This window comes from Aptenodytes patagonicus, chromosome 3 (genome assembly GCF_965638725.1).
Source record: "Aptenodytes patagonicus chromosome 3, bAptPat1.pri.cur, whole genome shotgun sequence".
NCBI lineage: Eukaryota > Metazoa > Chordata > Aves > Sphenisciformes > Spheniscidae > Aptenodytes > Aptenodytes patagonicus.
This window is the reverse complement of record NC_134951.1, coordinates 16,773,275-16,797,298: the sequence shown is the minus strand read 5'-3', so window position 1 is coordinate 16,797,298 and position 24,024 is coordinate 16,773,275. Positions and strand designations below refer to the sequence as shown.

General features: G+C 43.7%; 1 protein-coding gene across 3 annotated transcripts in view; it reads left to right on the top strand.

Moving 5' to 3' along the window:
- Positions 1–24,024, top strand: part of LPIN1 (lipin 1) — an 88,235-nt gene that overhangs the window by 18,111 nt on the left and 46,100 nt on the right. For 2 of the 3 annotated variants that reach the window (XM_076332764.1, XM_076332765.1), the window contains exon 2: positions 8,148–8,204. In XM_076332764.1, coding sequence (XP_076188879.1) covers positions 8,148–8,204 — 57 coding nt within the window. Of the gene's footprint in view, positions 1–8,147; positions 8,205–19,220; positions 19,282–24,024 lie in introns of those variants that run through there. The other variant, XM_076332767.1, reaches the window with a different exon arrangement.

The window sequence follows — 24,024 nt, the reverse complement described above, 5'->3', positions numbered from 1 at the left end:
AACTGCTGTGTAGCGTTCCTCCTACCTTTGCTCAAACTCACTTTCAAATGTGGTTAGCAAACCACCGTGCCTGGGCTCTGCTGCAGATTGCAGCAGTCCAACAGTTCCTCTTCTCCCACTGATGCTTAGCAAGAAGATTGGAGCTCCAGGACAGAAATGCCATGGATGCTGGGTTATTAAAAAGCATTCAGCATAGGTCTAGATTTTAAAATAATTTAGGAACTTGAGGTAGTGCAAAATGCAGCTATCCGTATTTTCAGCAGTGACAGGGCAGGGAGAACATCATGCTTGTGCTGCAGGAGCTGCCCTGGCTCCCACACTATCCCTGGAGCAATGCAGGCTGTGAGGGCTGGGCAAGTAAGAAGGCTCCATGCTGCTTGGGATCTTCCCACCCTATACCTGTGCCTCCCTCCATGTGATGCCTTGGGACCCCGGAGCTACCAAAATGCTTGAGCATAATGGCTCCTTTGACTTGAAAGTGATGATGCAGGCCAAATTTGAGTGAGGTGATAAAGCAGAACTGGTTTCTTGTTGGGCCTCCTCCGCTTCATATGATAAAGCTTGACTATGGTTTTCATGTTGCAAAGTACTTAAACTGTGCTGTGCTGACCTCCATGTGCTGTAGCCCCCCATGTGGCCTCCTACAGACCAGTGGCTATATTTTGGTAGCCTTCTTGTAGAAAGTAAATGCAGACAGCAATTCTTTGGCTTGGTGGGTTAAGACGTCAGGCCATTTGACTAGGAACTCACTACTGTAGTTTCTGACAGAGCTCTCTGTAGTTACATTTCTTTGACATTATTTACTCATGTCCCAAGCTTCACCTGACTCTACTTACACCTCTCCAGGAAAACTTAATGTTTTCAGTCAAACCTGACTATTCCAGATACTAGGAAATGGTTTTCTTTCTTTGGGTCATTTAGAAAGGTAATTTGGTCATATGCTGAATTTAGGATTGTCATCTTATCTTAAAAGAAGGCAGCCCTCCTTCCTCTTTGTTGCTTAGAAGATACTCTGTAGTAGAGATAGCATCCCCTCATCAAAGGTACTGGCTCTGGGTCTCTGTGAAAGAACAGATCAGCTGCTCTGCACTAGGCACCCACACTACAGAGAAAATGTAAGTCACCTCTGGGCATCAGAGGTGCGTCTTATAATTGTTTTGTAAAATCAGATGCTCCTCAGGGAGGGAAGAAGTAGGATGTTTCTAGCTGGTATTAGCAGCAACACACATACAGTGTGTACTTAACTACATTAAGAGGCATGATTACTGTAGGAACCAGATTTAAATTACCTGAGTAATTCACAAATGAGTAATTTTGTTTACAACATCTGTTGCATCAGTGTGATGAGTTAAACACCAGTCAGGTGATGTTGTGAGACTGAGTTGGAAGCTTGAGACAGAAGAGCCTCTTAGGTCACCCAGCCCGTCCCTTGGCTACTCTGCCATGCTTCCCTACAACTTGTTTCTGCACTATTTTCTTAGTCAGATTCAAAATATTTCATGTAACAGGGTTTTCGCCACCAGTTTATGATTCTTTTCCGCTGTGAGATTTCAGTGCTAGGGAAGAGGTCCTGAAAATGCAGCCTCATCCTGCGTGTCACTGTCACAGAATAATAGAATACAAGGCTGGAAGAGACTCAGAGATCATCCGGTCCATTTCTATGCCTACAGGCAAATTCAGCTATAATTAAAACATTTCTGACAAATGTGTGTTCAGACTGCTCTGAAACATCTCGGCCTCTTCCGGCAAGCCATACCAGAGCTTGCCTACTCCTGGTATTATAAAGTTTTCCTAATGCCTAAATGACTCCTGTTGCATTTCATGCTCACTGCATCTCCATATCTCTCCCAAGGAGACATGGATTACAGTTACCACCTTTTCATTTTTTCCTTGCAATATTTTTATATATTTTTCACTCTAGTGAGAGTATGAAGTATAGACTAATCTGTTCTCCTGCAGATATCATGCCATAATATCTGTTATGCCTGAATCTTCTCTTGTTTTACTCCATCTTCTATCAGCTATAAGAAATCTCTTAATTCTTAAATGCTTCATATTTAGCTGCGAAAAGTACAGCTTGGCTTAATGCTCCCAGACTGCCCAAGATGGGGTCATAAAGCCTCGCTTTAGGGGTCAAAAGGCAAATTTTGCTTTGCACTACAAGTTACAGTTTTATTATGAATATTAATGAATTTACCCTGACAGCTTAGGAGGATATTATTCATAGAATCATAGAATGGTTGGGCTTGGAAGGGGCCGTAAAGATCATCTAGTTCCAACCCCCCTGCCATGGGCAGGGACACCTCCCACTAGACCACGTTGCTCAAAGCCTGGCCTTGAACACTTCCAGGGATGGGGCATCCACAACTTCTCTGGGCAACCTGTTCCAGTGCCTCACTGCCCTCATAGTGAAGAATTTCTTCCTTATATCCAATCCAAATCTACCCTCTTTCAGTTTAAAGCCATTACCCCTTGTCCTATCACTACATGCCCTTGTAAAAAGTCCCTCTCCAGCTTTCTTGTAGGCCCCCTTCAGGTACTGGGAGGCTGCTATAACATCTCCCCAGAGCCTTCTCTTCTCCAGGCTGAACAACCCCAACTCTCTCAGCCTTTCTTCATAGAGAGGTGCTCCATCCCTCTGATCATCTTCGTGGCCCTCCTCTGGACTTGATCCAATAGGTCCATGTCCTTCTTATGTTGGGGGCCTCAGAGCTGGACACAGGACTCCAGGTGGGATCTCACGAGAGCGGAGTAGAGGGGCAGAATCACCTCCCTCGACCTGCTGGTCATGCTTCTTTTGATGAAGCCTAGGATATGGTTGGCCTTCTGGGCTGCAAGCGCACATTGCTGGCTCATGTTGAGCTTCTCATCAAACAACATCCCAAAGTCCTTCTCTTCAGGGCTGCTCTCAATCCATTCTCCACCCAGCCTGTATTTGTGCTTGGGATTGCCCCGACCCATGTGCAAGACCTTGCACTTGGCCTTGTTGAACTTCATGAGGTTCACATGGGCCCACCTCTCAAGCCTGTCCAGGTCCCTCTGGATGGCATCCCTTCCCTCCAGTGTATCGACCGCACCACACAGCTTGGTGTCGTCGGCAAACTTGCTGAGGGTGCACTCTATCCCACTGCCCATGTCGCTGACAAAGATGTTAAACAGCGCCGGTCCCAATACCGACCCCTGAGGAACACCACTCATCACTGGTCTCCACTTGGACATCAAGCTGTTGACCACAACTCTTTGAGTGTGACCATCCAGCCAATTCCTTATCCAGCGAGTGGTCCATCCATCAAATCCACGTCTCGCCAGTTTAGAGACAAGGATGTCATGCGGGACAGTGTCAAATGCTTTGCACAAGTCCACGTAGATGATGTCTGTTGCTCTTCCCTTATCCACCAATGCTGTAACCCCATTGTAGAAGGCCACCAAATTTGTCAGGCACGATTTGCCCTTAGTAAAGCCATGTTGGCTGTCACCAATCACCTCCTTATTCCCCATGTGCCTTAGCATAGTTTCCAGGAGGATCTGTTCCATGATCTTCCCAGGCAGAGGTGACACTGACTGGCCTGTAGTTCCCTGGGTCTTTCTTTTTTCCCTTTTTCAAAATGGGGGTTATGTTTCCCCTTGTCCAGTCAATAGGAACTTCACTGTATTGCCATGACTTCTCAAATTTGATGGATAGTGGCTTAGCAACTTCATCTGCCAGTTCCCTCAGGACTCACGGATGGATCTCATCAGGTCCCATGGACTTGTGCACCTTCAGGTTCCTTACATGGTCTCGAACCTGATCTTCTCCTACAGTGGGCGGTTCTTCATTCTCCCAGTTCCCGCCTTTGCCTTCTGCGGCTTGGGCGGTGTGGCTTGAGCACTTGCCAGTGAAGACTGAGGCAAAAAAGTCATTGAGTACCTCTGCCTTCTCTGCATCCCAGGTAACCAGGTCTCCCATTTTGTTCCAGACAGGGCCCACATTTTCCCTAGTCTTCCTTTTATCCCCAACATACCTATAGAAGCTTTTCTTGTTGCCCTTGACATCCCTGGCCATATTTAATTCTATCAGGGCTTTAGCTTTCCTAACCTGATCCCTGGCTGCTTGGACAATTTCTTTGTATACCTCCCTGTACAATTCCCTCCTGTACAATTCCTGTTAGACATCAGGAGAACTGAGCAACAGGGCTTGTGACATGTCCACATTCCTGGAAGGAAGAAAGCTCAGGTAGCTCCAGAGGACATCTGGATCTCTTGGCTACACTGGTGCTAGCGAACTAAACAGTGACAGTGTCCATCCTCTGGCTTTGATGCTACCTGGCGTGATCTAGTCACCTCCATGCTATTAAGCTCCTTCAACCCTCAAAGCCGGTTGGCCCCATTCTGATGCCTGTTGGAAATGCTCTGTGCTCATTCCCAAGCTGGGAGCTGCTAGCTGGCTGGGGCTGCAGCTGTGCCAAGTGCTGTTCTTCCAGCATCACGGCACAGACCAGAGTGTCCCAGTGCCTCCGCCTGTGCCTTGACTCTGTTTAGTTTTCTTGTACAGGAATAGCCCTTGTGTCCTATTTCACTAGCTTAAGTGCAAGGTCACCTGTTCCCTACGCTAGCTTTGTTCTCTAAGGTCAGCAGGGTGACTACAGACACTGGCACAGCGGAAGAAAAGATTTGATGCATTGTGTCTGCTTTAAAATAATTTTTACTCATGTCAGTTTGCATTTCCAAGCCTACTAAATAGGAAGGGCAGACAGTTGATTTATAACAGTCATTCTAAACAATGGAAAAAAAATCATTCAATAAATCCTAATTTTTTCATTAATTGCAGGACTGAATGAAAGCTCCTTAGGGTTGTTTTTCAAATGTGAGCAGGAGCAGAGATTAGACAACTCTAAAGATCAAATACTTCACTGCAACATTAACTGTACTTTTAAACTGCTGGCAGGGATCCTGGAGAGTCGCGTGGTTGTTACACCAGTACACAAAGAATGATTTACAGGACTGTCTCTGATCGCTGTTTTTCAGAAGAACTGAATGCACAGGCAGCAGCACTATTGTACCATTACCAACTCTGTTGCAACACATTGTTGACTTCTCTGCTAATGAAACATACTGTTTTCCTGTGGCAATTCCTATTACTGTGTTTCTGAGATTTATTATTTAATCATGGAACTTTGATTATTTTTAAGAAAGGAAGAAAAGGAAAGAGAGAGGGAGAGAAAGAGGGAACAAAAGTGAGGGAAAGAAAGAGAGAGAAAGAAGGAGAAAGAAAGAAAGAGAAAGAAAGAGAAAGAGAAAGAAGAAAGAAAGAAAGAAAGAAAGAAAGAAAGAAAGAAAGAAAGAAAGAAAGAAAGAAAGAAAGAAAGAAAAAGAAAGAAAGAAAGAAAGAAAGAGAAAGAAAGAAAGAAAGAAAGAAAGAAAGAAAGAAAGAAAGAAAGAAAGAAAGAAAGAAAGAAAGAAAGAAAGAAAGAAAGAAAGAAAGAAAGAAAGAAAGAAAGAAAGAGTGAAAGGGAGAAAGAGTGAAAGGGAGAAAGAGAGAAAGGAGGGAGGGAGGAAGGAAGGAAGGAAGGAAGGAAGGAAGGAAGGGAGGGAGGGAGGGAGGGAGGGAGGGAGGGAGGAAAGGAGGGTCAGTCTAGTCCTTTCATGAATATAGATATTTGAAAATAAATCTACTCATCTGAGCTGTTTTCTAGTTGGGTGGTCTCCAGACCAGACTGCAAAGACTGGAGAAAGAGGAAGAAGGGATAAATTAATACAAACCCCCCTTGATCCACCCTGCCAACATGTTCCTGATGTTGGGAGTAAGAAGGCGGCACTTCCTAGTGTACTGCCTGCCCTCACAGCTGCTCCTTCCAGCCCATCCTCAAAGCAGCTATTCTGGACCCAGCAGTGTGCACAGGTGGCAGATTGGGACCCTAACTGGTTCTTGTTTTGCACTGCTGATTTCCTTTCGGAAATCCAGAGGCTACAGCCAAACTGTGGGGCGGGCATTTTCCAGGGAATGAACCCAGTTGTTCCCCAAACACTGCATCCAGCTGGCACATCTGGGTTTCCTTCTTACATGTTCAAGACATGGATGGGGCTGGCACCTCTCCCTGGGAGGTGGAAGTGCTCCTAGGATTAAAAAAGTGACAAAGACTAAAGACATACACTGAGACCCACACCTCAGACTGTAAAATGGGATGAAACTGTGATATTTCATGTTCTAAAACATTTAGTGTTATCACTGAGCAGTCAACTGCTATATCTTCAAGCCACCATCTTGGTCAACAAAGCAGCAAGATACCTCTTAAACCCAAACAGGCACATGCAACAGAAGAAAGTAATTATATTAAATCCAGCATTTGCATACAACACACATCTGTATTTCAATTACTAATTTAGCCTGCAAGAGTATTTATTCATTTAATTATTGGTGCAATAATGTCAGTATTTTTGTTCTGCTTCTGAGAATAGAAAGGATAGACTTGTTAAAACAATGGCCATATGGAAAGAGATGTTTCTAATTCTGATGCTAGACTTCCTTTGTAACACAGAGTAAGTCATTTAATCAGGGTGTATCTCAGTTTCTTCATTTGGAAAATGGAATTAATAATACCTCCTGGCCCATAAGGTTGTTGAGAGACTTGGTAAATTGTGTTTGAATAGTGTGGTGCAATCCCTAATGGAATGCTCAAGTCCAAGGTATCACCGTGAACAGAGAAGGGCTACATGCCAGACCTCTACTGTCTTTTCCTGATGGTGCCACCCCAAACTTCCTTTAACATCACCAACGCAAAATGTTATTCTAATTGTACATATAAAAGAGTGTGTGAGTGAGTGCAGCGAACATTAATGGAACGCTTAAGAACTGCACCTACCAGAACTGGGTGAATTTATTTCTGTAATGCTTGGGGTTTTTTATACTTCTGATTCCTACTTATTTGTTATTGTTTCATTAGCTGTATTTAAATGAGAGATTTCAGAAAAGGGATCATTTCATGCCTTCTCTATTTGCTCAGTAAGATTCCACAGAGTATTCTGGGTGTCATACAACTTGAGAATGATAAAGAGTAGAATGAGTTTGTTTTTTTCTGGTGAGCATTTGTGCTTGAAAAATTTTGAGATTTGAATATGAGGGAATATGAATGTTTTCAGAACACACACCACCAGCAAACCTGGACATATTTGAATGTTAATTTTTCTACACACCAAAGGAAAATCTTTCAAATGATTTGTTCATATCATCATATTTATCAATCCTGTAGAATTAGTCCTTTCAGTGTAAAATTCCACTATGGAATAAAAAAACAGTATAAAATGCAGTACAGAATTTCTCTTCAATAACTTTTCCTTTTATGTTAAACATGAATCCCATCATCTCCAGCAACACTGGAAGCTTACCCTTTTTACTAGATATTAGTTTATTTCAACGTGTCTTGCAACTGTGGTTTCTTTAAAAATGAAGTCACCATCCACTCTTACTTCTATGTATTCAGAAAGAGGTTGTCATTGTAATCGTGTGCCACCTCAGCTTTGGGGGTCTGGCTCTGAAAGGACAGCCACCCTGTTGGGGCTCCTGTGCTGCCTGTCAGGAGGGGACTACTCAGGGAATAAAGTCCTGGCTCTGCTATGCAGCCCCTGACTCCAGGTTGCTTCAAAGGACCTGAAATGTGCTCTTCGTGTCCTACAGAATTCCTTTTCCTGTCCTACTGGGTATTAGAGGTCTTCCTGTACCATGAACAGATCTAGGGATGCTGCCATATGAAAAGATCTTTTCCCTGGCCAGCAGGGTGGGATTATAGCTCTGCCTCTGTCCCTTGCCTTGGGCATCCTCATCCTGCAAAAGAATAAACAGAGCTTGTTGTGGTCCATGCTTCTTCAGAGCTCACAGGGATCCCCTGCTTCCAAGCTCTCTCCAGCTGATGATACAGATCCTACTAGTAGAGGATTAAATCCTTCTGCAAAAACCCTGAAAACTGAGATGGTGGAAAGAGAGAATCGAGAACATCTCAGTACAGATAAAAAGTGAGGATGACACAAGGGCAATGTGGCTTACAAAGGAATCACAGGAGAGGTATTCATTAGAGCAGCTGGGCTTCAAGGACCATAATTGAGGCCTGGGTACATTAACTTCCGTGCATGGTTAATTAACTGTATTATTCCTCATTATTCTTTGTTTCTTTCAGATTCCATTGATGAAAGATCCTGGTTGGATTCGAAACGTCTGGACTCGCAATCTAAATGTAGGAATTTAACTGTTCATTTGCTTTTTAACTCCAGTGCCTTAGGACTGGCCTAGCTTGAAGCCTGGTGGGTCTTTGGGAAAACAGGGTAAGGCAGTGGTTAACTCTTGTCCATCTTCTGGTACCCAGCGCAGCATGTCCAAGTGTCACCCTTTGGACACTGTGTTACTGTATGTCCACCGTGGTATTACTATTGCTGTGAAAGGTTGGGTGGCTCTGTGAAACTGGTGGCCCTCACATGTGGCCGGTACTAGCAGGATAAGGATGGAAACAACACAAAAATTTGGAAATTTGGCACTTGACCTGGGCAATAAGCACAGAATCAGCAAACCTGTGGCAAATGTGAGATGTGAGACATGTCCCAAGCCAGGTAAAATGTACCCAGACACCCCTTCTGCTGCTCTCCTGGAAGGCAGAGAGCACATCTGTGAGGTGGTGGTCTTGGGACACAGCCATGAACTGGACAGAAGAACCACTCAGGAGAAGTAATGAGAAAGGGAGAATGGCACTTCCCACCCCAGTTATAGAACTGCCACTGCTGAATGATTGGTGAAGGAGGGAAAAGAGGCAGATCCGGGAAACAACCTGATGATTTCCTAAGTGACTCTGGTCTGTATTCCTCAGAGTGACCTACTCTTACGGTGATGGTGGTGCAGAATATTTAGAGGCTGACGTGTTTGAAATCACAGGTAGGACCACAGCATTTCTACCCAGCACCAAGCAGAGCCATGTAGACTTACTTCCACTTAGCTGAACTATTGGAGTCGCTGTACAGCTCTGTGTAGGTTTCACAGGAGACTGGGTGGAGTATAATGTTAGCATAGCTATACTGCTATCTCACGTAGATCCCACTCAGGTGTTTCCATACAACCTACACAGTGCAGCATAGGATATACTCTACAGTTTACGGAGGAACCTTCCTGATCCAGGAGTCTATGGTGACTTGCATGTAGATCCTCGGTGTGCTAGCTGGTTGGTAGAGCCTGGCAGCTTTTCAGCTTGGGTCTGGCAGATGTAGGTCAAGATTTCTATGAAGGTACGTCAACTTTTACAAATTGAGGATCTAACCTTTACGATGAGTTTGATATTAGCAAACTGGACAGGTGGATAAGTCGAACAGGCAGTCTGAAATGAGGGTGAGGTTGATTGCTGTTGGCAGGGGTTGGGTTTGTTCATCCAATTCAGTAGCTGAGCTATGCAGACAGAAAGGTACCTGGGAACTCAAAATGCCAGTAAAATAAACAGGGATTAGCAAAGGACAGCATAAAATCTGAAAATTAAACACATGTAAAGCAATACTACACATGTAATCTTTCATTCCCAAATTTTGGGAACATTCAGGTCCGCATTCAGGTGAGATTCTGAACATCTCCTGGGTAACCAAAACATGTCACGTGAACTTGTACTGTAACTTTGAAAGAACTGAGAATAATGCATTCCAGTAAGATTATACTTTAAGAAGAATCAGTTTATGTTTTATTTGGGCAAAATTTTGAATTCATTTTTATATATCTTTATTATGCTGTTTGTCCTAGATTTCTCATAACGTAGTACAGAAATACATGAAGAAGAGGAGGAGGAAGAATTTTGTAATGTGGATGTGCTATATTTAAAACATGCTACACAGATGGGAGATCATGGGAAATTAGCAAACCACTAACGATAAAAAAAATCCCAAAGATGTTGCAGACAAAAGACGTGTTCGCACTAAGCTGTGCCTATGTCTGTACAGACACGTTAGCAGTATGAAACAGAAAGTGAGAAAACCATATCAAACTGAATCTGCCACAGGAAGCAGAATTACACAGGATAAATGACACCTGACCTTATGAGCAATAAGCATGATCCCAATCCCCTGCAAGCAGCATGCAAAACACGCAGGGTGAATGAGCTGGGCTGTCACCTAGGGCTGCAGGGGAGGGGCATCTGATATCACTGGGATGACTGCACGGGGAGGCTTTTTTGTTTGTGCCCAAATTGCACTGTGGGGGTGGGCATGGGTTAAAACAGGGTGTCTGAAGAGTTCAGATCAGAAGCAGACATGTACCTTGATGTGACTCTGAGCTACCTGTGGGTATGACTTTGTTTTTTATTCTATTAAATAGAATTATTTTCTGTATTTTCTGACCAGGCCTTTGTCTCTTCTTGTACTATGGCAAAGCTTGATACAAAGTACTACATGCTTGCCTGTTCCTAGTCTTGCTTTTTTAAAAAAAAATTCCACCTGTTTGAAACAATGAGCAAGCTTGTGTAATACAGAGTTCACTGGCTTGCATGGGATTATGTCGCTTTGTGTGAACTGAGCATCAGGCCTGATACTTTTCAGACTCTAAACTCACTGGGATGGGAATTCTCTTTGCACATGATACGCTGGACACAGTGTCGCTGACGTGCGAATAATAGTAAAACAAGCTTGTGTTGCTTTTGTGGGCAGAAGCTGCTAGGTTTGAGAGACTGTGCATGGTATGTAGATTTGTCTGCAGTAGATAAACTATATGGTAAACCGTGAGGAGTGTAGCAGGAATGGGGCAGAATCTCTGATGAATTGTTAGATTTGCATAACGGAATATCTAAAGCATACAGACCACCAGGACAAAGGCTTTGTACCCCAGAACATGCTAGATCTAACGAAATGGATTCCACCAATTTCACTGAAGGAAATGATTTCCATAGACTTATACAAAATGCTTGTTTTAAGAAACACCTCTGCTAAATATATGGAACAGGGATGAATGATTTTCACAGCGTGCTAATTCTTGAATGCAGCCATTTTCTCAAAATAACTCTGAAACATAATTTTTAAAAAAAGTTCTTGTATGTATGTGCAAATGCTTGTAAGCCTTTTTCAAATTGTGAACAGAAATACATGGACACAGAGTTGACCCTCATTGGCTTTTATGTAAGGGCAGGATCTAGAGAATGATACGTAGAGCAGGCAGGGTTGATGACACATTCATTTACAGTATTTTAATACTGCACTAACTAAAATTGTTTCAACTTTCTCAGTTCAACATTGAATTAGATTTCTTTATAAGGGATTATTGCCTCCTGAGAGCCATTCAAATACATCATACTTTCTGGCCAGATTACATATCCCTAATAACACCCCTTTAAGACAGGTGTTTCACTTGCAAAAACTTGTGTGCATTTTTTACTTCAAGACTCTTTTATATTCCAGAGTCTTTGTTCAAATATTAATATTCAAATACTGAAATTTCTCACAACAGCAAAAATCAGAAAAAGGAAATCCTTCCTTTCAATCTACAGAATGTATTTCCTCCATTAAATAGTTCATTTTCCAAATCTGAATTGGCTGATATATTCTTTGTCACAGCAAACCTAAGTTTAATTTTCCAAATAATTATTTTTGAACTGATGGAGATTAAATGCTTTTTAATTGCAGTTCTAAAAAAAGGACTATTTTCATGATTTTGCAAAGCCGGTCACACCTATTAACTATGTAAGTACTCCAGATGCAGAAATCATAAAAATGAAGCCAGTTCCCCAGATAAGGTCACATAAATATGCATGTTCTTACAGAAGAGATAAAGAAAGATAGCAGGTGCAAAACTGAAATAAATGACAATATTCCTGCTTTAAAATATCTGACTTAGGGGCACCAGTGAGAGTTTTATATAAGTTCTCAGCCTAAACCAGGGGAGTGAACTGCTTAGATAAGAAAAAGACTGCAGTAAACAATGTTATTTACTGAGAAATTGCGCAGACTTGATGCAAGTAATTAAAGAGAATTTATTGTCCTGTGACTGCATGCACAGGATTTAATGCTGTGCTGCAACTTGTTTCTAGGATTTCAGTACAATTTTGATCATTATATCTTTATCAGTAACAATATATTTATGAGAACAAATCATCCTGGAAGCAGTAAGATTAAGTCAGTTCTGACAGCAAGCAAGACTGAAAAGATAATTTGTTTAAGCCAAATACATTTTTAAACATTATCATTGTTCCATACAGCTCAAATTTTGCCTGAAGAAATTATTATCACAAGCATTCAAAGGACAACTACTTTAAATCACTAAAATCCCCAAGAATGGAATTGCAAAGAAAATGCCTCTAAGACAGGTTATCCCAAAACAGTATCTCACCTCTCCCCTCAAATCACCTGATACTGAGTCTAGAGGTTAAAGATCAGAGAGATCTGAAATCCGTGCTGCCAGGTTAAGGTGTCCTCACAGCTCAGCACACGAGAAGGAATGAGAAGACAGTGTGGAAAGACCTGAGGGCCAAAGCTCTTGAACAGACTTGCACCCTTGCCCCGGCCTCGCTGTTACAGAAAGCCCTGCGGAGGGAAAGCGGGCGCCCTTCAGCTGGAGGCACAGGATCCACACCTGCTGCACAGGCTGCATTGGGAAAAGTAGAAATGATACACACAGTCGTTTAAAAAAAATGCCCTAATCTGGTTATATTCTACCACTTCAAATATTCAAGAAAGTTGAGTCTTAGTGAGAGCAAAAAAAAAGAAAAATAGTAGCAAGGGGTTGGATTATCTCACTTTTTTTCAGCAAAATTCATAAGATAGGGCTGAAGAGGGGAACTTTCAGGCAAAGCTTGCAGAGGCCTCTCCCATCAGTTCACTGGCGCAGGAGAAAGCACCAGGGTCCGACTCTCCTCATGACAGCCTGCTCACAATCCTCCATCTGCCTCTTTCTTGAGGGGAGATTAAAACCCTTTTCATCCAGTTTATAGGCAGCCTGAACTAATGACAGTACCTGAGATAGTGCAGAATTTTCTGACTTCAAAGCCAAGTAAACCTGCTTCTCGTAACTACAAGCAAGGGACGGAGTGGCACCAGGAGCCACACACAGAACAACCATTTTTGCACCCTAGTCTGCACAGAAGTGAAGAATTTTTCTGTCACGGTGAGAAGCACCAAGTATTGTTACTTTTAGTATAAAACTGATGTTAGACACTTCACTCTCTCAGTGGAGTTACAGAATGAACTTCAAGCTGAGCTCTATTAGCACGTAATGCTTAGCCTACCATAGGAAAAAGCTTTATACAAAATATCTCTTTATCTTCCTATTATCTTAAGTTGGCTATAGCTGTTACATCTTTGCTAGCTACAGGAAAGAGAGACTAGTTTGCATAGTAAGGAGGTAACAATACAGTGAACTAATCAAGATGTGCTACTTTAGAACCCCCAAGCAATAACTTTCAGAACCTGTTTGCGAGGATAATTCAATATTGGTAGGCAGTCTGATGTAGAAATTGCAGACATGAGGCTGAGAGGAAAGTAACAATCTTCTCAGCAGAAGGAGTTGATTTCCAAGTATCTTTTCCTCTTCAGGATTAAGGCTGCTATTTTCGTTTGCAAGAGATGCAGGAATAGTAAAGAAAAGATTATACCCTGGGAAGTAGAGCAGCTTTGTTTGAAGTTCTCAAAGCGTGTTTTGTACTATTTTGTTCTAAACAAATAATACTGATGATCTTGCTTTTGATTTGCTGTGCTTTGAAAACAGTATTCTGGGCAAAAGCTTTGCTAGTCATGCATAGATTTACTGGACTGATGAAAAGCTAGCTTTTGGGCTGGAAAGCATTTCAGTCCAAAACAGGATGGAGGGGTTTGCCATGGAGTTGTGTATGATCTCTCATTTCTTGTGTGTGTGTGCATTTAAACATCCGTATGGATTTTGCCTGAGCAGAGTACAGGTCTGTGTTTGAACATGCCTATGCAGGAATTCTGGGCCTTGGTTGAAGAAAGAACATGTCGATGATTTCACTCTCATATCCTTAATCTCATACACTGTGATTGCTTTGCTTTATCAGGGCTCAAGATTTTCTAAGCTTTCTAAGATTGCATTTAGAGAGCTCAAGCTTGGTTATTTACAGATTTGGAGCTAAATTACTTTCTGATGAGATTGGGCTGGGACAAGTGGACCTCCAGCAGGGTTGATGTATTTAGCCTCTCTTGTTCCTAATTTAAATATTCCTACACTCTTTTGCTTTGGCCATGTTTGGATCATAGGAGTCAACAGATACAGTTTCTCAGTAGCCAAGTATTTTGTTGCAGAGAACTGAGTTTTGGCCGTGGGAAGAGCTGCTAGGATATAAAGGAAGCATCGAGGTTTTCATGTTTTTGCAAGGCTGGATGAGATCTAGAGGAAAAAGCAAGGCTCTTTTGAGAACCTTCATCATCAAGACTTGTTGTATTCTGAGAAGGAAAAAAACCCTTGTCTGGTAGTTCGTCGGCTACAGATCCCCTTTTTGGGACTATATTTTCTGGGTGGGGGGGGGAGGGAAACAGTGTATCTGTCACAAAACCAAGCCCGAAAGTACTTGGTTCAAAATCAAGTTTGGTTATGCAATGCAAGCCCTGACGCCATGAGAGCTGATAAGCGTGTTATTGTTACAGATGAGCATTTTGGTACATGACCAGTGCCTCCTGCCCTGCTTCTAATTCCAGCTGCAACAGTTCCTGGAAAATTACAGTCCCACATTTGATCATTTGACAAAATAATCCTCTCAGTTTCCCTTTTCACCTGTCACCCCCCGCCTCATTAATGACTTAAATTTTATAGTACATTTTATACTTCTGATGACATCACAGTCCTCCTGAGGATGATGTCATCATCTCACCTCTTAACAGTGAGGCCAAAGAAGGAAGACAAGAAATGATGTCAGAAGTGTATTGGCTAGCATGTGTCACTGTCAGCAGACAATTACAATACTCGGGAACCGTGACCATATGGAAAGCAAAATCCAAAAGCTAAAGTTGGCAAAGTGCAAGGAGCTCAGGCGGGGCAGACTTGATGGCTGGTGCAGGCCAGATGCACCTGCCTAAATGTGACAGATTGAACACACTGCCAAAAGCAAGATGGTTTCATACGGAATAAGGCCGTCCTGTATGGCTTTATGTTGGACAAGGACGGCATTCTTTCTCTTTTCAAAGTAAGTTGTTTACTACTCAGATCTTCAAGCACCTGATACTGAAACAGTGGGAGCAGTCGATCCCAGAAACAGAGACAAAGCAAAACCAGCAGGACAGACAAAACTGGCAACAAGTTAAAGTCAAGGGGGCCAAATGTTTTAGAAATCTCTGCAACTAAATAACATCTACTTACACTTTTTAAAAGAAGTTCTCAAATAAATCAAGCATTAAGAGGCAGATTAAATGCCAGGATTTACACGCTGCAATAACCAGCACTACTGCACCTTCAAATGAAGGACAAAATGAAGTACTAGGTAATTGGACTTGAAGGGAAAAGAAAAAGAAAGGGAAAAAATAATGTGAACCAGACAGAGAATTCAGTAGATTATCACAGGTAACTGTAGGTACTGTATAAAAATATTTACTTACGTTAGGAGAACTATTCCTTTGTTAAGATGTTGGGACATTTAATTAGGTAATTATAGAATCAGAGTCCAACTACTTTCTGTTGTTTACACTGGAATAAAACTAGATCAACTCTTAACTTATATTGCCTGAGCTACTCCGAGTTTAATACTAATACAGAAAATGTCAGCACCAGACTCCAGAGCCATCTTTGCTTATGAGTTCATTATAAATTAAAAGCTAAAAGCTCAACTTTTCTATTTACTGAATCATTTTTACATGCACAGTGTGCATGCATTAACAATTGCAGTCATTCATAACCCAGCTACTATGTGCCTGAACATGAACTCCAGTTTTAGTGGGGGAAATGCCAGACATTACTGATAATGCATTAGATAATTAACTTTTTGGTTTGAGTGGTTATTTTGCTCACTGGCAACATACTTGCCAGGAAAATCTAGTGTCCCAAGCTAGAATTGAAGGCCTTTCCCCCCCCTGCCCCCGCATGAACTTATATAATGCTCTCTATGAATCTGTTCTTGAGTTTTATTAAGCTCTTATGTGCTTGTAGACTTTTTTTAAACCCAGTTTTATTAATTTACAGAAGACTACACAGCTTAACTTTTGTTTTACTTGTATTTTCATAGTAACTATGAGCCCAGATCATAGGCTAGAACTCCACTGTGCCAGAGCTGTACAAACACAGAGTGAATACGTAAACTATAAGCTCTTTGGGACAGGAATGAAGAGTTAGGTAATAATGGACAGATATAAACAGACCAGCAAAGGAGTGGAAAGAAAAACTTTCATGAGCAGATCCTTCGAAAGTTTGTGGACAGTTTTAATTCAAACCTTGGGAAACAAACTTGTGTTGCCCAACACAATGCCTCCAGAAAGAAACCTGTCAAGGGGAAAATGTTCCAGGAAGAAAACAGTAATAGTTCAGAACTTCATAATTCCTGAGTGTGTTTTGGAAATGACACCGCCAGGGACTGTTCTCTTGCAAGGGCAGAACATGCCTCCTGACTGTACTCCCTCAGCCATCTAGTTTTGTGGGCAACTCCAGATTACTTTTCAGGAACCATCCCTGACCATATTGTCCTCCAAACTCTGCATTGGGCTGAGCCAAAACCACAGCCATGACCGTGCTAGGGCTTGGATGGTATGGAAGATTATGTACCAGTGCTTGGTCGTCTACACAGGTGTAACTGGTGAGAATAGTTATCAGCTGAAGTGCAGCACAAGACAAGTAAGGATTTCAGAATCAGTTGGCAGAGGTTGTTCCAGAGAAGTAACCTGAGGAACATCACCCTGCACCGTGGTCACACAATCAGTAAGAACAGAGTAAAAAAGCACAGAAGGACAAAGATGGTGCCCTGCTGTTAACGGAAGCTTACTGTTGCTGCGCAAGCATTTGGCAGTGTCCACAGCGTCTTGTGTGTATCATGGCTATTTTTACATTGCTCCGTAGGAAGAAAAAACATGACCTTGCACATGGAACCATTAAAAATGTAGAGCATTATTCTGTGGGTTATTTTATGTCAAGCAGCAGATGGTTGGACATGATAAATAATAAAACACAACAGAGTATTTCCAAAGCTGAGGCTCTAGCTTCTGGATTTCTGAAAGAAGCAGAGAAGCTTCTTGTTGAGGCTGTTGTTGAGGCTGCGGAAAGACAGTGGTTTTGATTCAGTCTGTTACGATCATGTTTTTATTTTAGCATAGTAGTGAAAGACTGTAGTGGAACAATAAGTTACAGCAGTCCTGGACGGTGATGGCTGGAGGATACCACCCCCTCGGAGGGATCGTATTCCACACAGACGTGGTGGGCAGAGCACTGGTCAGGATCCACAGCCAGCACAGGCACAGCTTCTTGTATTTACATTGGGGATGGGATTATTTACCAGCACGCCTCATTGCCTGGAATGACTGACTGCCCACTCACAAGGGATTAGATACAATATGCCTGGGAAACAAAACTGCAGGTATTTCTGGGCTCAGTTGCATATTGTTTTCTCTCTGGGATTAAGTAAACACCCTTTTTTGTTGTGCCTGGGCAGAAATTGTCTTCACTGACTTTTTTGTTCTAAAACCGAGGTGAACTCATTAGTGTAGCTGTGTAACTGGGAATGGAGGAGAACAAGGAGCAGGGATTCAAGTCTGTGAGTGTGCACCAGGCCCCATCAGCCAGTGGTTCCGCCTTGTGCGCTGTACAAAGACTAGCCAACATGGAGGCAGAGTTAGCAGAACTACAGGAGGAAGATGTGGTGGAGAAAAGCAGTTTGAAGGACTACAATCGGCTGATGACCTAGAGGAGATTGCACTGTGATTGTTTTACAGTATAACTGGAAAGTTAACAGAAAATGGAAGGCTTAAGTGCTAATTACTCAACAAGGAACTCTTCCCAGGCTTCAGCTGCCTGTACATTTTGGGGACTAGAACATGTAGATGCACAAAATCCAGCTCTGAAAAACTTGTTTTCAAGCCTAAAATTAGCAGGCTCTTCAACTAATGAACTAATGCTTTTTTGGTGCGTATTTTTTGTCCTCTTTTTGCAGTGTTACTCTGTTTCCAGCTCATTTGTTTTGCACTTAGCACCGCCCTCTTCTGCCTTCTGTAAACAGACTTGAAAATGCCTGGAAGATTCCTCTATCAGTTAATTTTTATCACGGACATCCACTTCCCTATTCAGTTGCATGAGGCACTCAGTGTAAAAGGAGGTTACAATATGATTATAATGGAAGGGAACCACCGTCTGGTGTAAAAACTTTATTTCATCGCATTTATTCACAGCGATAAAGCATATGATCCTGGAAGAAGTGCTTCCTATGGCCATGAGCGTTGTGCTCTGGGAACCCTAGCTTCAATCCGTGCCTTTCAAGGACCTGCCCATCAGTCTGAACTGATGCTGAACTGGGCTGAATGATTCCCTTTTCCACTCTCTGGTTTTCCCATCTACAAACCTGAATAAAGATGCCTTATGTGTTAAACATTTTTGACATTGACTGAAATGAGCTGGTAAAAAAAGAAGGTATTTCTGTGACTATCATTTCAAGCTTGAAGTAATGGTTTAAGTAAACCAACAGAAACACTACCCCGAGCTGCCGAAGCTCCCCGCCGGCCAAGGCACAGCAGCGGGCGGCGAAATTGCCCCCGCCGGTCTCCGGGGAGGACCCATGAGAGGCGCCACGGCCCCGAGGGGCCGAGAGGGACGGCGGCCGCCCGCCCCCGGCCGCGGGATCCCTTCAGCGCGCCGCCCCCCCCGCGCTGACTCAGCGCCGCGACGCCCCAAGGCCGCGGCGCCCAACCGCCGCCGCGCGAGCGGCCCAACAGCCGCTCCGTCCCCGGGGGCCGGCCCGGCGGCCGCTACGCGATCACCCGGCTATCGGCCCCGGTGATGCGGGGGGCGGCGGCGGCGCTGCCCGGCCCCCCCGGCGGTCGGTAGGCGGGGGCTGGCCTGCCCGCGGGGAGCTCCGGCGCACCGCTCTGCCCGCGGTGCGGTTCGCTGCCGCCGTGCCCCGGCGGGAGGCGGGTCAGGCAGGGACAGCTCCGGCGCCGGCCCGGGGCGCTCTCCCCTCCCTCTCTCTGCCCCCCGCCCCGCCGCGCCTTCCCCGGGCGCTGCGGTCCCTCCCTCCGGGGCGGGACCGGTCCCCGTCCCCGTCCCCGTCCCCGTCCCCGTCCCCGTCCCCGTCCCCGTCCCCATCCCCGTCGCCGCGGCGGGCAGCGCGCACAAAGGCGGCGGCGGCGGCGAGCGGAGCCTGCGGGAGGCGGCGGGCGGCAGAGGTGGGTGCCGGGGCTTGGGGCGGCCGCTGCGCGGGAGGAGGAGGAGGAAGGGGAGCACTGCTCCCGGCGCTGAGCTGGGCCGGGAAGGCCAGGCTTGCCCCGCCCAGCGTTGGAGCCGCTGGAGGCAGCGGGTCCGTCCGGCCTGGGCATCCCGCCGGTCCTGGCGGGGCTCCGGGCGGCTGCCCGCAGCACCTGCTTTTCCCTTGCCGACGAGTCTGGCTTTTGGGAGTGACAGCAAACAGCGGAGCTGTTGGGTTCATCTGGGGTTGATAGTGCTTTGTGCACGGGGTTGGAGGGAAAGGGGCAATCTGATGCTTTCCTGGTTTATCTTCGGAGGGAGGTACCCAGCGCGGGGCAGCAGCGGGGAGGTGTCGGTTTGGGGTCCCTGCTCCTGCCGAGCTGTGTAAGCTTGTGAAGTCCAGTGCCCCTCTATGCGCTACTTCTCCTTTTACGTTAGAGATGATATTTTGCCTCCCTTTGGCTGGCAACTGCTGATGCAAATTGCTGCATTAGTACCACTGCTTCGCTAATACTTTCTCTGAGATGGAATAATGAAAGCAGTAACAGGCCAGAGGGATTTAATGGCATAGCAGAGCCTGGCTGGCAGTAATGCAATTGCTACATACGAAACTAAACTTTCAGATATTTTGGGTTTCTTTTATGTGATTTTTTTTCCCCTCTAGAACAGCTATTAGTTTTTCTGTTGATTAGTGTATCTCCTCTACCTTCAAGCAAAGAAAGTAAAAGAGAATGTATCTTGTGGAGAGTGGGGAGGAGACAAAACTGTGGAATATTTTTGTTATCTCTGTCAAAAAGAGGAATTGTGTAGAGGCCTGTACTAGTAACAGGATCTCAGCATTGATGTTGCAGACTAGCAGATCATTTTTCCTTTCACATGTAAAGTCATCGACCTTGATAGATCTATTGACCTCTGATTTGGTTCACAGTCTGGAGGGTGTTTTGGAGTGGTTTGTTTATTTTATTTTCTGGGTGGCTTTATCTGTGTCTCTGCTGTCTTAGGAAACAAATACTGGCAAATGTTTTGTGTACATAGATAAGGTTTTGCTGTCATCAGTGTACCCCGTTAGAAGTCAGATGGATATAATCCTATTACATTAAAATGAGCCTAATTCCATGAAGAGAACTGGAGAAAAAGCGGGGAGACAGTGAAGGAGATAAGATGGGAAAGACTCAACATAATTACGTTATGATTTTAGGCATAAAGCTATGAAAATAGCTTCTAATGGTTTTAGATACTTTCTGCTTTTCTGATAGCTCCATTTCACTAATGTGGAATATAGACTACCTGGTAATATCTACTTACCTGACTCAGCGTGGTCTGTTTGTAAGGGAGTTGGGCAAGTTTTAGTCTTTGGCCCTTTTCCATACCTGTGGATGTGCAGGTGCACACATTTGTTTATCTATGAACACACATACACTCAGCCATCATCAAAAACAGTTGAAATACAGTAAGACCTTACTTTAAACTCTGAAAATGCAGAAAATGTAAAGTTATAGCCTAATGAACAAATTTATTTTCCAATCCCACTTAAAGAAAGGATGCCAAGTCGGATGAGGTATCAGCATAGAGTAGAGCTGCTGCTTGTGCTTCCACTCTGATTTATGTGCCTCCTCTGACATCAGAACAGAAGCACAAGGCAGCACAGTACATGATCTACCATATATTCTCTAGTTATTTCAAAAGTTCTCGGTTTCAGGCATCAGTTTTTACTTTTCGATTTGTTGTAAAGTTTGATCCTATTTATGCAGCATCAGTCCAAAGGGGTGTCAGCCCTTGTGTGCTTTCCCTCAAAGTGTCTCTGTGAGGAGGGAAGCACTGTACAGTTGGGAAGCTGAAGCACAGAGAGATCAAGGGAAATGTGGAAGGTCTCCCAGGAGATCTCTGGGAAAGCAGGAGACAAGTCTTGAGAGATGATTTCAAGATTGCCTGAAATACCAAAAGAGGTGTCCCTGGTACTACCCACCACTGAGTCTTTCTTAGCTTCTCTCTTTAGTTGATACTAGCAATTGTATGGGTATGTGGTGAGTCAGATCATCCCATTGATCCAGCTGGAAATTATTTTTGTATGACTTTAGTGGTGTTAGTTTTCAGTGCAGACACAAGGGCAAGATTTGGAAGAGCTGGGCATGTATGGTTGGGAGGTTGGTGTGGGGACCATGGTTGTACACTTCAACTGGCCATGAAATAATTCTCTTGGACTCTTGTGTGCCAGTCTGATACCCTGACTGTGGGACTATAGGCCAGTCCTTCCTTCATTTGCACATGAGGATTCATTACAGGCAAGTTTTGAGCCTTCATTTTGAATTTTTTATTTCAGCCGCTCGGAAGAAAATATTCTGTCCTTTACAGGGGACTTTGTGAAGTATTGGACCAAGTAATGTTTCAACTATTTGAAAGATAGTGCAATACCAGAACCAAGTGAACAGTCAACTCATAGTCAAAGTCCGTATCTGTGAGTGAGTGTGAGTGAGCGGGTTCTGGGAGGGACTGGCAGCTTGGAAGATAAGTTTGACATTTGATCCATTTGACTCTTTGGCCATTATAAGAAGTCACAGTTTCTGGCACTGGCCTTGGCTAACTTGGAATAGGAGTCAAATAGTTCCTAATAGAATTAAGCCCAAAATAATCCCAACCCTAAAATATTTCTGGAGATTTGACTGGTAGGAAGCAAAATGCTCTTACTCTGGTGTAGAGCCAGCCACATGCTGCATGTTGCTTTCTGATTTGGGATGTACAAGTGAATTGCACCTGTCTCCTGACTGACCAGACGTATTGTCAAATCATGTGCAGGAATGTGGTCTGTCCATGCCGCTGTGACTATGGGGAAGTCTGGAAAAAATGTGCACATAGTCAGGTTTGGACAGAGTTTGCCCTCCTATTTACAGAACAACCAGAATCACGCTGCTCAGCAGAGTGGTCTGGAGTTCTCCCTCAACAACTTGTCCAAATCAGGGTCAAGGCTGCTTATGGCTTCCTTCCAGGTCATGTGTCCAGGTTTCCTTTCCCAGGAAAAAAGAATATGCAAGGAGAGTGCTTGTCTATGTCTCACTGATGCGCTTGGCATGCTGCAGTTGAGATACAGCCACACTGATAGACCCTGCTTGAAACCAATGGGAGTTAAACACTCTCTAAGATCTAAGACTTAGTAACTTGCCCAAGACTGTGTGGGAATCTTGTAGGAAAGACTAGGGACCTAAACTGAGGTCTCCTAAGTCCTGTGCAGTGCCTTCACTGCTCCTCTAGAGAAAGTAAATCCAGGCTCTGAGTTTGCTCTGAGAAATGCACAACTTTGGGGTTCTGGCTGGGACTTTACTCAAAAAAGTGGGATGGGAATTCGTGACAGTGACCTTGGGTTGGATTGATGCAGGAGCTAACAAATAGTTAAGAAAAAGGCTTTCGAAAGTTCTTAATGATTTTCAGTTTCCAACCTGAAATGAGTTAAAATATTAAGAAGTTTGAATGTGATGGTCACATAGCATTAGTGACTTTACAATGTGTTGACCATTTACTAATAAACAGAAGTACCCCTTTAAAAATAATGGAATGACAGTTATTATGAGTTTTTGTAGTTAAGAAGTTATGGTTGTGGTACAGACACGAAGGGCTAAGCTTAATTTTGAAAAAATCCATCTAGGGAATCTTCATCTGAAATATTTCCTTCTCTCCCCTACATTTTATCATAAATAGAATGTAACCTCTGATACTGTTTTTCATGGTAAAGAATATGTCAATAGTAAAATTCCATTAATTGCTGTAGAGGGAGTTGGTGTTCAATACTGCAAACAAAATGAATTGCTTCAGAGTCAAGAAAATAAATGTTTGATATGTAATAAAAGAGTGGCAGTAAGCACTTACCTAGGAGTCTTTGAAATACTGTCATTTACTTTTTTGTAAATGAGGAATAATTCTCTTGAAGGGGCCACAGTCTGATTCCCAAATATAGTCCAGTCTCTCTCAAGCTTCAAAACAGAAGCCAAGGGCATTTCAGGGGACCAGATGGATCGGGTTTGTAAAATTGTCATAGTTTCAGTGTCAGCAGCAGAGCTGCAGTGATTTATTTTAACTGAACACTGGCCCATCAATTTTTAGCTCCCTTTCACCATTTTGCAAGTTGTATGGAGAAGTTATTAGGAAAGTCGATTTGTTTTGTGCTTATGCCCATCACTTCAGTCGTGGACCAGGGTCTCATCATGATATCAGGTATTAAAAGTGTAACCGAAAGATGTTTCTGCATGTGTTGTTTTTCTTTGTGCTAAGCATTTGGTTTGTGTTATGTTTACCATTGCTGCAAATCTTCCTCTCATGGCCTACAAAACCAGTGCACAGTCATAACTGTAGAACCTGAGAAAAGGGGCTGAAAGGGACCTAAATGTTACATCCCTGCCAGTGAACGAAACGGTGCCGACGTCTGTTCGTGGTGGCCAGACCAGCTAGCACCATCTGTTCACACCTATTCTATAAAGCTCTCTTAACCTTTAAAAGAAGGTGACTACTTCTAAACTGGCCATGGGAGTAGTCCCTAGTCCACTTATCTCATTAGCTGTGCTGGGAATTGTTGGGAGAGTGCTTACTGGCCTGTGCCTAAAATGTACCAGAAGCAGATTTTGTAATTTAAATAGATTCACTATAGATGACCAAATAGTAATGGCTGGCTCTGTGATGTGATATGGTTTGGTTTACTGCTTTGGACACGGGCACAGTGACAATCTCTGTCCCAAAGA